The 15,307-nt window shown below is 35.9% G+C and overlaps 1 protein-coding gene across 1 annotated transcript in view; it reads right to left on the bottom strand.

Annotated features, from left to right (window-relative positions):
• Window positions 1–15,307, bottom strand: part of LOC144972892 (uncharacterized) — a 61,095-nt gene that overhangs the window by 2,717 nt on the left and 43,071 nt on the right. Inside the window, exons 5-8 of the mRNA XM_078914678.1 lie at window positions 11,927–12,091; window positions 9,780–9,859; window positions 7,268–7,372; window positions 1,027–1,146 (exon numbers count right to left, since the gene is read on the bottom strand). Coding sequence (XP_078770804.1) covers window positions 1,027–1,146; window positions 7,268–7,372; window positions 9,780–9,859; window positions 11,927–12,091 — 470 coding nt within the window. The remainder of the gene's footprint in view (window positions 1–1,026; window positions 1,147–7,267; window positions 7,373–9,779; window positions 9,860–11,926; window positions 12,092–15,307) is intronic.

Genomic DNA, 15,307 nt, shown 5'->3' with positions numbered 1-15,307 from the left:
AATTTTTAAAAGGCCAGCACTATTCAGTATGTGATAATGAATAACCACTTCGTTTTTTGGCCTTTAAAATCATGTCATTCCAGAGTAAGCTGTTTAAAATCAAACTCACATTGGGATCGAGGCAGGGCACATACAGCCTTGTTAGCCTTGGATCGAGGCGATGACCAATTCGAATGCGTAGTTAACGGCCAGGTATTCATTTTACACCTGAGTACGGTGAGAGAATGTGAGTAAAGAGCCTTTTTCCAAGGAGTCAACTATGCGCCAAGCGCGAGGCTCGAACCCAGGACCTTCCGATCCGAAAGCAAGTGTCATACAACTAGACCACATAGCCGCACAATATATTGTCTATTTGGATTTTAATCTAGTGACTTCAGAATTTGGAAACCTCTGTCCAATATAGCCATGATATCAGAGATGTGCCTAAAAACAGAACGTTTTACTTAACTCTCTCGGGTTCTGAAATTTGGACATTTTAAAAAAGGTTCCATTCATAAGAACTCGAGAGAGTTAAAAGACCGTAAATGCATATTTTGGAGAGGTTAAGTAGGTGTATGTATAATAAAAGAAGTGAGTGGTTATCAGTGAAATTATTTGGATAAAAAACATTGTTTTTGGTAAAGTTAAATATTTCAAATACCAAAATGATTTTTTTCATTATATGTTGTTGATATTTTTGTCTGGATCTTTTGCACATTTTGCAATTCCGTAGATACGGATTTTAATATAGAATTCCAAATTTTTGTCAGTTTTGAAACAATATTTGCATAAAGACTTTGAATTTTGAATTAAAATCTCCTCGCGCAAAAAAAAATAATGAGCCACGCATTTAGTATCTAGTAAGTAATCCGGATTTGTTTTTTGTTTTTATCAGAGCGTCACAGTATCGAATCGCATTAGAGACACTGGGATTTTTTTTCCATTTTACATCAATCTTTTTCAATGAAGAAATCGCTTTTTTCCCATAATACTAAATATGTTGAAGAGGGAATTGAAGTAAAACATTTTTCCAAACTAAAGACTCACATTGCTGTAATGGCTACACTGTTCCTTGTCATCTGGAGTCCGGCACTTATGCTCCATCCTCGGCGGCTTCTCGTTCCCTCTGGCCTTCCAGTCATACAAGGCGCTGGTCAGACGGTCGTTCTGAAATCACAAATAGCAAGTTAACCAATATGTTCACATGCCTTTGAAATGTGGATATACGAAGAAGTCTGAGAGTACCACGGACCAGAAATTAATCAAAATTCTGGTTCTTATTGATGCAGGCCAAAGGTCCAGAAAACTGCTGGCAGAAGTTAAAGTGAGAAGACTGAGCTATTATGGACACGTTTGGATACACAATACCATCCAAAAATCAGTGCTAAAGGGAAAAGTAGTGGACAGAAAGGGAGGGGCAAACTAAGAAAGTCCTGGATAGGAAATGTGGAGGCAATAACTGGCAAAAAGAAATAATCGACTGCTCGGTAATGGCCCTTGAGCGTGAAGAATGGCGCTCCATGACATTCAACCTATGTAGGGAGACGGAACTCCGGTAAGGTAAGGTAAGGTAAAGTAAGGTTCCCCTGCTACAACGATCTTGGAACGACTTGGAAGAAAACGAAGATATGTCCTCAGAGTCTTATGAAAAGATCTTTGTTTCTTCCACGTCGTTCGTCTTTTGCTGTAGGTTGGACGACTTTTAGTAAATGGTGAAATTTTAAACTTCCTATAATTGTGGGCTGTTATAGTATGAGAAAAACTCATTAAAAAACTCATAATAAGGAATATTTCTGACTCACATCCTTTTTCATTCGACGAAAAAAAAGAGGAAATCTTTTGAATGATAAAAAGGTAAATTTAAGAGAGACCGGAAAAGAAATACACGGACACATTTTGGACTGGATCACTATCCGTGAACACATGATACCAACTGCGCCAATTGCCACATGGTTTTAAAAAATAACGTTTGGTAAACCCACACATCTTGCTCATCAGTAAATGTGCTGAACATCGGAAAATTATTATTTATTATTCACCTTATCTAACAGTCCCCTTACCAACTATAGGAAATCCACATATTCATTAAGATACAACCAATATTTTTCTTATTCAGTTTTCTTTTGTCCATCGGAAAATTTGAAGAAATATTTCTGTTAAAGTTTTTAAACTTAATGCTATGTTCTTTTGGGGCTTTTTTTTTTTTTTTTTTTTTGGTTTTTGTTTTTTTGTTTGTTTTTTTTTGTTTGTTTTTTTTTTGTTGTTGAGCAAAATCATGTATTAATGTATCTATTCCTTTTGTGTTAAAGTTTTAAAACATCTGTCTTTATGTTGGATTGTTTGATGTTTGGGGAAAATATGGGAAATGGTAGGTAAGGAGAGAGTTAAGAAAAAGTGAGCTTTTATAAAGCGCAATATTCACTAAATGGGCTCAAAGCGCTTTACAAGGGGTCCCTGGCCAACAGCAACACGTAACATGTAGGACGAGACATGATGCCTGTTAGGCGATATTTCAATTTTTTTCCGACAGCTACTCATTTTACACCTGAGTACGGTGAAAGAATGTGAGTAAAGAGCCTTTTCCAAGGATTCGACTATGCGTCGAACGAAGCTCGAACCCAGGATCTTTCGATCCGAAAGCGAGTGTCATACCACAAGACCACATAGCCGCACGAAAGAAAATAAGAGCTTCTTAGTCTGTGTCACACAATCCTACTTGGCTACTATTTTTTGGTATGTTACGAGTCAATAGAAAATTACTAATGCCAAAAATTGTTTTTAAGAAAACAAGAAGTTACTTAATTTTACGACATTCAACAAACTCAATGATGGACCACAAGTCTGTGGTGTAACGAAACGTTACTTTATTGACAAATTGCTACTTGATTAATTTCGGTATTACAATATCCTCAAAGAGAGGAACCTTAATATAAAACATCTCAATGTTGTCAAAATATGTCCATGGTAATGATGGATATGTTGTGATCTCTCTTCCCTGACAACTTTTGATTCTTTTACAATAAGAAAGCAAACATCTTTAAAAAGAGAAAAGCGGATAACGGTTTCAGCTTTGCCTAGAGGTTTCACTTCGGTATAATAATAATAATAATAATAATAATAATAATAATAATAATAATAATAATAATAATAATAATAATAATAATAATAATAATAATAATAATAATAATAATAGCCGTTCTCTGAGAGAAAAGCAAGGAACCAAATAAAAATTTTCAGATTATTTTCAATGTGATATTTTGAAAAAAATGAAATTATGATTTTAATTTTTTTTTTAATGGAATATCACCTTAGACCAAGTTAACCCTGTGAGAAACCACAACAGTTGTACTTATCTATCCAGCAACTGACAGTATAATTATTTTGTCAACATGTTAACCCTTTAGGGCCTAGAGTCATCTCTGACGGGTTTTTTTTTTTAGTTCTACAAGGATTAATTCGGCCGAATCTGAATTCAGAAATTTCTGATATGTAGAGAGATCCCGGTTCAGGGTAGTTACTATTGATGTTGGTGATCTCCCTTGCCATGTAGGAAATATTCTGTCATTGAAATTTGGGATGGGATGTTATCTTCTCGACGTAAGATGTGACCAAATAGCTTCCATCGTTGTTCTTTATTTTATTGTACTTAGGCGTTGGACCCTGGTTCTTTTATAGAGATCAGTATTTGTAATTGTCTCTGGCCAATAGATTCCGATTACGCGACACAATTGTTTTTGCGGTGGTATGAATCAAGACTTTCTAAATACTTTTTTGTGAGGCCCCAGATTCCACAATAATATGTCAATATCGGGATAATAAGTGCCTCGTAAATCTGTATTCGTTAATTCTCACTTGATTATATTAATTCCATTTCGTTTTCTGATGTCTTCATTTTCGTTGATCAAGTTGCCTAGTTTTCGTACACTTTACCATTCATTTAAATTTATGTGGATTTTTTTAAATATTCTGTTTTGGATTGATTCACTTTTAGATTCCATGCCTCTAGAGTAGTTGATATTAGTGGCGTGTATTTTTTTCGCTTGATGCTCTGATTCAAGAAACCTCAGTAAAATAGATACAACAGTATCCATATCTTGCTTATAATCATTATGGTGTTTCCTTGCCCGCACGTGAAATAAGAGACAGTGTCTAATTATTTGCTGCTTGCAAGGGGATCCGATATGACAATAGGAACTGAGACAGTAATTAATCACACAGACGCATGTTTTGAAGGTTAGTTTTACCCTTATCTTTTCACAAAAAAATATTCTGATTTGAAACCACTCATTGATTTATGCTTGCATTTTGACTTTTTTTTACAGTTTTATTTGTGGGTGGTTTTTCTGTTATTGTTTGTTTGTTTTTTTAATTTTGGTGATTTTTCTCTCCTTTATTTCCTTATTTATTTATATTTTACTATCATTGTTTCTTATATTTCTAAGGAATTCTTTCCAATTTATTAATTTCTCAATGCAAACTACTCCTTGATTTCTTTTTATATTGCTTTTTTTGTTTGTTTTGTTTTGTTGTTTTATTTTTAAAGGCGGGGAGGGGAGGGGGAGCGGGGGTGATGGGGTATTGACGTTTTAACGTTTTCCCATGATTTCTACATTCCTTTTACTCATCTCGACATTTTGGGGAGGGATAGTTTCAAAACATTAAAGTGAATGAAGTCGGAACAAACTCTTGAAAATTATAAATTGACCGGCCTGCCGTACTCTGAACACAGACATTTTTAAAATGTTGTTCAGAAAACTCGTCATTTAATATTAATCGATTAGCCCAACCCTCATCTTGTAAAAAACTTTCAAACCTGGAACTTCAAGGACGAATTTTCTGGTCAAAAGGTTAATATAATATGTTTGTTTGATTTTTGTTTCAGAGCACAGCAGTAGTTTATATACTTTTTTTCTTCACCTTGTTTAGTTATTTCCACGAAGGCCAAAGACGCCAAACTCAAGCAAATCACTTATATATATTTTGACCAGAAATATTTTCAAGCAATACAGATCAATGAAAATTATACCAAACTTGTGAAAAACAAAATACCTAAAACCCACGAAATTCCAAATCTAAGACTTCTGGACAAGTTGTGAGTTATTTTAATACATCGATATATTTATATAAATTTACTCCCCAAAAAGGAGTAAAGGTGTTTTGTCAGTGAAGTTCGGAGTGAGTATAAAATGACGAAGCTGTTGGACACAAGTAATGACCAGTTACTATGGCAACAGGCAACAAGAATGGCGACGCATACTCAACCAACCAATGATCGCCATTCACTTTAACTGGAACCCGTCATTGCAAAATTCTTGCGCCAGTCTAATTATGTTTACATAATATACACAAACGCAAGCAAGCACGCGCATACATACACACATACGCGCGCGTGCTCACACACACACACACACAAACATACACATACACACAGATCATATGTGTATATATATATATATATATATATATATATATTTTATATATATATATATATATATATATATATATATATATACATGTGTTGGTGGGAACTTGTAGATACGAGAGTGCTCGATAATATTAATTAGAGCATATAAAATAAATAAGAATACTCATATAAAATACTCCATTATGCGGCGTTATGTCAATTTTGTTAATTGAAAATTAACAGGATTAGGCATATTTTAGACGAAGGAACATGATAATTCTAGTTCTTCCATTCCTTGTGAGTCGCAATGATTACTAACGCTCTTATAAAATACTCTCTTTAAATGTGTTATCAATAAACTACAATGAATTGAAATCAAGGCTTTGAGAAGGGTTGTGAGATGTGGTGTTAAAGATCAATGCGCCTCCATTTCAAAAAGTCACAGTCTATTATAGTTTGGCGTTAAAATAATAATATGTTTTGCATTTTAGAGTTCATACAAGACAGCTCCTGTATTTTTTCAAAATAAAATTTTGAATTTATGTAGCATCAACAGATATCTTTTAAAGGTCCCATGAGTAAACATGGTATAGATGATAGAGCTTAACGTTAACGCCTATCCTCTGGGACAATTTACCAGTTTCCATTATCTTAATCAGAGTTTATCTTTTAAACGTTAAAAAGAGCCATTAAAACAATAATGTCGTTTGATTAATCTAGAGTAAAGACGCGTTCTGTGAACTGGGCATAATGCTATTACCTGTCTACTGCATCAGAGAACAAGTCAAGTTGTTGGTGCGTACTCTCCAATAACTTACTAATGTAATACGGTTAGGAAAGATACTCACCATAAGTTCCGCCCACCTGCTGAATTGTAGAAGTCCTTCAAGAGCCATTTATTGACCCATGGAGCTAGTGCATCTCGATTTCTCTAGCGTGAGATATACAATTACAATTGCTTGCTATCCTTTGGATAACGCCGCAAAATACTTTCCATCAGATCTAATAGACTCAGTTATCCAATCAATTCTGGGTGGACACAGGGAAGGGTCAGAAGGAAACAAAATCTCGACTTCTCCCGGAATCGATCTCGGTCCCTTTCCACGTGAAGCTAATGCTCTACCAACATGGCTATCGGGACACCCAGTGTGAATCGTATCAACACACACATCATGTAGCCTTAAACTTTAATTGTTAGAGCGATAGAATTTAAGGAGGGCTTATCACGCAACTGGCGGTCCAAAAACAATGACAAAGAGCTGAGTGGTGTCAACTTCAGTCATGTTATAGCCTTACACTTTCGTAAAATTACGTCACAACACAGGCCGAAGATCGTAAATAGGTGGAAATTGACTTTTTATTATAGAAAGAATGGAGTTGACGTCACTCAGGTCTTTTTAAAATTGTTTTTAGACAGCTATTTCGGTGATTAATTATCGTAAATTTACATCAATCAGACTACAAACTTTCAAGTTCATACGTAGTTCTATGTGTTGGTACGTTATATCCAGCTTTCGGATGTTGTAGATATTTTACCTAAACGCAACCTATTAAAACAGCAAAGACCATTCCTGACGCAGATTGCAAGGGTGACGATCGACCTATAAAATTAGGTCTTAGATGAAAGCTGTAAATGATAAAAACTTGTGAACCAGAAGCAAAACGACTAAATGATATACTAAGACAAGATGCTCCAGCCGTGGAAAAATACCAAGATGCCGTGAAACAAAAACTGGAAGACTTGACACCATCAGAAGATATTTTTACTGAAGGTGAAAACAAATTTGATGTTATATGGGACGCATGAATTTGAACAAGGAATTAATTTTGGTCGTTAAATCGTAAAATTGTTATAAATGAGGGTATTTCTTTTAAAGTACTTACCGAATTAAACCGATGGAAGTTGGTATAGGTGGAAACGGGACCAGGGTAGTCGACAGAACAGTTGATGACGTGGTTGCTCCATCTCTCCAGGTACTTGTCCCAACTCTAGTCGATACAGACATAAAAAGGGACGCAATTTGTTCACGGTCGACTTCACATTGTTGTTGTTGTTGTTGTTGTTGTTGTTGTTGTTGTTATTGTTGTTGTTGCTGTTGTTGTTTTGGTTATTGTTGTAGTTGTCCTTTTGCCATTTTAGTTATCTTTGTATTTGTTATTATTATTATTATTATTATCATCATCATCATCATCATCATCATCATCATCATCATCATCATCATCATCATCATCATCATCATCATCAATGGTTATTATCTCTATTGTTATTAGTATCAATATTATACTTCGTTAGATTTAATTTGTGCAAATGCTAGTACAAGCTAGTACTGCTTACCTTTTTTTGCATAAATAATGGAAATTTTATTGAAATATTTGGACTCTATCTCTAGTTCTATAATATAAGGCGTTAAGAGTGTGAACATCATACACCTCTATTAAAGTGCATTGTTTTCAAATCTTAAATAAATTGGTTTTTCTGATGAATGCTAAAATCTAACATTATGTAAAGTTATTATCTTAATCAATTTGGCAAAACAAAAACGGCACATGCATTGATATATTTGCTTTACGGAACATAGGTAAACAAAGTCATGGTGCTAAAAATAGCTGTTTGGGTTGGGGCCGGGGGTCGAAGATTTTTTATTTAAAAAGAAAACTATACGATGTTCAATTAAACTTTATAAAAGGATAACGAACCCACCTTCAAGTCAATAGTAAACGTCGAGTATAATGTTATGATACCCGGCCCCGTGGATCAGGAGTTATTGTGTTACAAAACAAAGTCCGATGTCCCAAATAATATATGGTATATAGTGAAAATATAATATATTGTTGATTACTGGCTACATATCTAGGTCATGTGGAAGTAATCCACGCAAGCCGATTACAGCATTCAACCCCTTTTCGGAATCACGAAACTTCCTGTACACAGTTAAATTGACGACTTGGAATCCTTGTTTCTTATACTTTATTTTTCTTTAATGCCCTCGTTTGTCAAAGGACTTATCGTTCTATCGTTCTGGACATAATTTTACTTTTAAAAGTAGCTATTCAGAGCGATTAAAATTAGACCCATGGAGCCGAAGTTTATTCGGGTTTCTATAGCGTGATTAGGGTGATCGCTTGCTACTCTTTAAGTAGGACTCTAGTCTATCGCAAAGTACTTTCCGTCAGATCTAAAAGTCCCAACTACCAAATCACTGCTGGTTTATGTCCGGTTATAGTCCGCTTGTGGTATGACACTCGTCTTCGGAACAGAAGGTCTTGGGTTATAGTCTCGCTCTAGGCGGAGCGTAGTTGAGTCGTTCGGAAAAGGCTCTTTACTCACATTATCTCATTGTAATCAGGTGTAAATTGAGTTTTGCCCGTTAACAGCGTTGTCTCTGTCCGAAAAATTGTAATTTCGCCTAACAGGCATCATGTGTCGTCCTACATGTTACGTGTTGCTGTTTGTCCAAAGTTTGTAAATTACGTGAATTATGTTTGTGAATTATTCAAATTGGTCATTTGCATTTATTAACAAATAACTAATTTATAAACTTTAACATTTATATAGAGCAATATCCTGCACTAAACGTGCTCAAAGCTCTTTACATGGGGTCCCTCGCCAACAACTTAATATATAGTACAAAACATGACGCCTCTTAGGCGATATTACAATTTTTTAACGACATAGACATCCTTCTTAACGGCCAGGTACTCACTTTACACATGAGTACGGTGAGATAATGTGAGTAAAGAGCCTTTCCCAAGATCTCAACCATGTGCCGCTCAGAGAAGCACTCGAACCCATGACCTTCCTATCCGAAGGCGAGTGCCATATTACAAGACCAAATCGCATTTTTAACTCGATCTAGTCATAACATAACATATCATAGTAAGGGTTGCTTAGGTCAAAGGCCTTTAAATATGGTGAGAAAAGAAAACGTTCATGTAAAAAATTCCCAGATTTGATTTTTAAAAAAGACTATATCTAATCATCAATTGCATCATAAGCAATCAAAAATGTATTAATTAAAAACTTACTCATCAAATTCATATCTTAAGTTATGGAGCTCCCTGTTGATTGCATTTTAAAATGATTTATACCTCTGTAGACTCTGATTATAAATTTCAAACTGTTCCATGTATTAACTAACTTAATCTTACAAAAACAATATTACCGAATAATCGTCATAGAAAGCTGAACACTTTAATTAAGTCATCTAAAACTATTTCTTTTTTTTTTTTTAAATATTCGAAAATTCAAGAGACCTCACTATGCTGGAGGTAAGAGAAAAATAGTTGAATTTGAGAGACGATAAAGCAAGATGGAGTATGGTAGCTTTTAGTTGTAATGATGTTTTGAAAAAGAAAGACTGTAAAGAGGTAAACGATAAAATAGTGAAATCCTTACCAAGGGACTCAACCCATTTTCTCTCCTGAAGTCGTTGTGAAGATCCAGCATGGAACGCATTTCCTCAGCCGTCATGGAATCTGGATAAGTTGAATTTGTAGTGTGAGGTGGAATAGAACCATTTATTAATCTAAATGTTAAAATTGACCACGTTAACATCAATACGATTTATATTGTAAATTCGGTTGCCTGGGTTGCTTTGGCTATCTTACATTACGTCTAGGATTCGCTCACTCAACAATAGCTGCAATGTCGTTGTCCATTCAGAAAAGTGAGTTGAGCAGGCACTTGTGTTGATAACAACAAGAGATGAAGTGAGTAGGAAAGTGCCAGAAGACAATAGAGAATAAAAAATTTCGCGGCGGTGATGGGGGTTTGAACCCGCGACCTTATTGGTACAACTCCGCCTGGCCGAGGAGAGCGTGACTCTACCGTATGAGCTATCCACGAGGGTTCAAACCCCCATCACCGCCACGAAATTTTTATTCTATTGTCTTATGGCACTTTCCTTCTCACTTCATCTAATGTCGTTGTCACGGGGTATGGGTCAGGTTGGCTTGATGCAACCCACACGGAGTTTGGAAAATGAATAATCGTATAAGAGCCTAAGATATGCTTATTTTACATTGCATTGGTGATTCTATTGAACACGTTTTGACAAAAATACGAAATGTATTAATTAAACCCAATATTCAGTAAGATTTCTCTTCGCAGACCCAAAGTGTCTACTTAGACTGTGTCATCTAAGTTGGACATTTGGTTTTGGTCTAGTTTCTACCCCTTTAATCAGTTGATGGCAAAATCATATGATAATTTCTTTTTCTTAATAGTTTATGTTAACATTAGGAATGTGAATGTGAATTTAGAGAAAGAGAAGAGATAGATATAACTTAGCTAACATTAAAAAAAGGAAAATGAATCGATAGTCTAATTTTGTGGAGTCTAGTAGGCAACAAATAATCATTGAATACGCATGACATTTTGAGGTCAAATCTACCATAGTTCGGGTCATTTGCATAATCAAGAATAACATGGGTCACGGAAAATGTTTACATTTTGACAACCAATTAAAAGTCGCATTTTTATGTATAATGAGAATGATCATGTGATAGATATGGGATACGTTATCATTGACTCTTGATAATTAATTATGAATTGTTGAACCTCTCTATTAAGAATGCACTACGGAGTCGTGGGATAGAGATAATGCATTTGTATGACTCGCAACATTAATCGATAAAAAAGGAAGAGCGGACACTGAATTAAATTATATATTTTCATGTTTGTTCTTCATTACTTCTTTAGCACTAAGTTCAGTTCATCTTAACTTTAAAACAGACAAGGCTTGTCAAATTTAATACTCATGGAGTAATGCAACAACGATTTCAGAAAACACTTAAAAATTCATACAAATGTATATAGATAGAATGCGCTTGGCTAAGAAGCTCACAACATTGTCATCCGGAAGTATAACGGACCAACACAAAAAACAATGTGTGACCTTGAACGTAATAATACAGTTAAGTGAGAATTACTCATAGATGCGGATGGCAAAAAGCAATAACAAAGACCTGAGTGACGTCAACTTCATACTATCTATATCTACCTTACCGATTAACCTCCACCTTGGTCACAAGAACTCGAGACAAATACTTGAAAGATTGGCGACACCTGGTGGCAGTTGGAAGGTCTAGCCCACGACCGTGATCTATGAAGGAAGCTTGTCAGTACCCTTTGACCCAAGAACGACTCGAGGCTCAAGTAGTAACTAGTATACTTTACAGTCTTTGTTATGTCCCACCCATTATCGTAGAGATGTTAATGGTCCCACCCATAGAGAATACAGGATAGTAGTCTGTGGTCCCACCCATGGCCGACTAGAGTACTATAGTTACGTCATGGTCCCACCCCATGCCATTTTTGTGTATAGATAGTTCGAAGATGATATCACTCATGTCTTTGTTATTGTTTTTTGCCATCCGCGTTTATGAGTAATGCTCACTGAACTGTATTAACCTGACTATAACCGTTCAAGGTTACACACAGTTTTGTGTGTTGGTCCGTTATACTTCCGGATGGCAATGTTATGAGCTTCTTAGCCAAGCGCATACTATCTATACGCACTAACTATTCATAGAAATGCTCACCTGCAATAAGTTGCCTTGCGTTGCGTCCAAAATTCGGTTGCCTGGGTTGCCTGGGTTGCCTGGGTTGCCATGGTTGCCTTACATTACGCCTAGGATTCGGACGCTCACCAAAAGCAGCAACGTCGTTGTCAGCGGGGTATGGATCGGGTAGTCTTGATGCAACCCCTGTCATAGATAATATAAAATAAATATTTACAAGTCATAATTATATTTACATCTCATACATTACTCACATAAGACATAAACACAGATTGATATAGCCCAAATATTATGCTCTTCAAAATTCCTCCTGCAGATAGTTTATTGATGATATGCATTTAGGTAAAAAACTCATAACATCCCCCAGTCGGAAATAACGTACCAATACACAAAGCTATGTACTCGTATAACATTGAACGTGTATATTCTGATTGATATAATTTAGTGAGAACTAATCATAAAAATGGCTGGCTTAAAACAATACCAAAGAGCTGAGTGCCGTCAACTTCGTTCCTTCTTTTGGGTCCCTACGGCATCAAAAAGGAACAGTATCAAAGGCTGTCTATATCTATCGCAGTCCAATTTTGCAATTCAATTGTATTGTTTTTATTAAAGATACCGACAAATGACTTTTGACAGCAATGGTTTTGGTTTGTCTATCATGTTTCAAATAGTCTTCAACAGTCGTAACGTCACTTCCTTCCTAATGACGTATGGTAACTTAGTAACACTGGCTGTAAACTACCGGAACAATGGCCGACGCCGTATGAAATATTTCTCCGGAGAGCTTAAACGCGTATCCAAAGGGGAAAAAACCATCAATTTGATCATGTTTTGACAATTACATATTCTGATCACAAGGCATATGAAAAGGGAATGAAAAGTTCTAGCCAGCATGAAGAATAAAAAGTAATGATTTTCTTTTTTTAGAACCAAGATGGCCGCCGTTGCCTTTTACCAATCGAAACATGGAATTTTTGACACGCCTTCACACCTGCTCGGACAAACATTGTTGGTAGTTTATAAACAATAACTTAAAAGAAATCGACCTCTCTCTGATCATTGTTATTGTTTTTAAAGCGCCAAATGGGTGACCGGTTATCTCGCGATTTTCTCGATTTTCTCGATCATATTATAAACGTTTGATTTTACCCATGGTTTTCTGTGTTGGGTCTCTCGAGCAAGCGGTATAACAGTGGGTATTTTACTAATACACATACCATCGGGAGTAAATCTGTGTAGTTTGCTATGTCAACCAATCAATGCCATATGACGACTGTTCGAGAGGCGTGGTTATCAATTGGAATTTGAATGAAAGAAAAATTCCTATTTGGAAAATCCCCCTTTTGATTGTGTGAAGTTGATGTCATTTATGTCTTTGTTATTGCTTTTTGCAATCCGCGTTTATGAGTAATTCTCACTAAACTGTATTAACCAGAATATGAACGTTCAATGTTACCCATAGTTTTGTGTGTTGGTCCGTTATACTTCCGGATGGCAATGTTGTGAGCTTCTGAGCCAAGCACACACTATCTATATCGATTCTATTAGCGAAAAGGACTCTTGTCCTTGTGTTCAATTTTGAGAAAAGATCGAGATAACTCAAGCATCGACTTTGTGCACGGAAACCGTTAAGTTAGATTCAGTTCATAAGAGTGAGATGTCAATGAATACTGTAAAATATCAGCGTATCAAATACATCATTTTTGGCTCGGTGGCTCAGCGGTACGAAGTCGTGTCTTATCACAAGAGTCAAGAGACGCTGAGTGCGGTAAGTAACCGGACGGGTGACAGTGATCGTAAAAATTATTGACATGACGGTGTGTCCTTGGGTAAGACACTTAATATACATTACCCCACCCGGCTCAGGTGTAAATAACTATCTGCTAGAGGCACTTATGGATAGTATTTTATCATAAAAAGAGCGCATATCAGGCGATGAGCAATGTATAACATGGAAATAATATAGTTTCTTATGGCCTGCTGGGGGAATAGATGAAGCACATTGAGCATGGCTATTCCGTGGAAATGTGCTATATTAATGTTCATATTTTATACTTTAACAAAGCATAAAGAAATGGCATATATGTGACCTATCGTCTAAAAATGGTAATATATCGGAGTGATTTTAATGCTAATAATTGAATATATTATTTGAAACTTGAGTTAAGTTCAGGTGTTATATTATTTATGCGATCCTTACACTCTTGCTTTTTTGGAATTCTGGACGTTTGCCCAACCACTGCACGAGCTTACGAGTGCGCGCTGGGAACAAAGTTCGAATTCCAAAACACAAGAGCGGAAGAAATCTCTTATCTACCCCTCAATCAATTCCGATTTCGTCATCTTTGAATAAAAGAGATGTTCAAAAACACTTTAATGAAAGTTAAGGCTTGACAATCTGACGTCACAAATTATTACTGCAAGATTGGTATCATTATGCGTTACTTTAAGGTATGCGTATAGATACTATGCGTTTGGCTAAGAAGTTCACAACATTGCCACCCGAAAATATAACCGACCAACACACAAACTATGTGTAACCATGAACATTTATAGTCTGGTCCATACAGTTTAATGAGAAGTACTCATAAACGCGGATGGCAAAAAACAATAACAAAGACCAGAGTGACGTCATATTCGTTCTATCTAAACAAATATGGAGGTCAGACATCCGAACCCGCTAATGAACCTAGTTTAACATTGTTGTAATGGGCAATAATTTGCGTCATTTATTTTAGTTGATATTTCCATGAAAACAATGAGCCCATAAGGAATTGGGTTATCAGACCTCCAAATAAGTACACGTCAGGAGGGGTAAAATAGATAATATATAGTTTTATAAAGTGCATTAAGCCTAAATTTCATTATTCTGATCATTTTAACTTAAAAGCCATCTTTGACATAGGCTCCACTCTGAAACCAGTTTGACCGTGGCCTTCGTAAACTTAAGGCCTAATACTGATCAAACGCAAGTAAAAATTGAGTTGTTGTTAGAAGTGCTCAAGGAAACTAAGATTCCATCGGCTGAGCTAGTGATTACAACTCACAATTAACATTTTCTCGTTATCTTCGTCCTCTTTTATGACAAATTTGTTGGATAGTATCAGGCTTTTAATTGGATTCACTAGTCTGATGTCACGTCGCTCAGCAACGGCCAGCAGCCTGGTTCTAAAGAACCAATAAAATGGGTACTTTCTTTTCATGCTGGCTAGAACTTTTCACATGCCATGTGATCAGAATGTATAAAAGTCAAAACATGATCATATCTAAAATGTTTTTCTCCTCTGGATACACTTTTAGAGCCAGTTACTAAGTTACCATGCGTGGGAAGTGACGTCATGACTGTTGAAGCCTATTAGCGTTTGACTCTGTGGGTCGCATGGTTATATTATATAATAA

This window comes from Berghia stephanieae, chromosome 5 (genome assembly GCF_034508935.2).
Source record: "Berghia stephanieae isolate SIO BIC M18660-M18661 chromosome 5, UCSD_Bste_1.3, whole genome shotgun sequence".
NCBI classification, from domain to species: Eukaryota; Metazoa; Mollusca; class Gastropoda; order Nudibranchia; family Aeolidiidae; genus Berghia; species Berghia stephanieae.
Note: the sequence above shows the minus strand (reverse complement) of the source record. Positions and strands in the feature narration are given on the sequence as shown.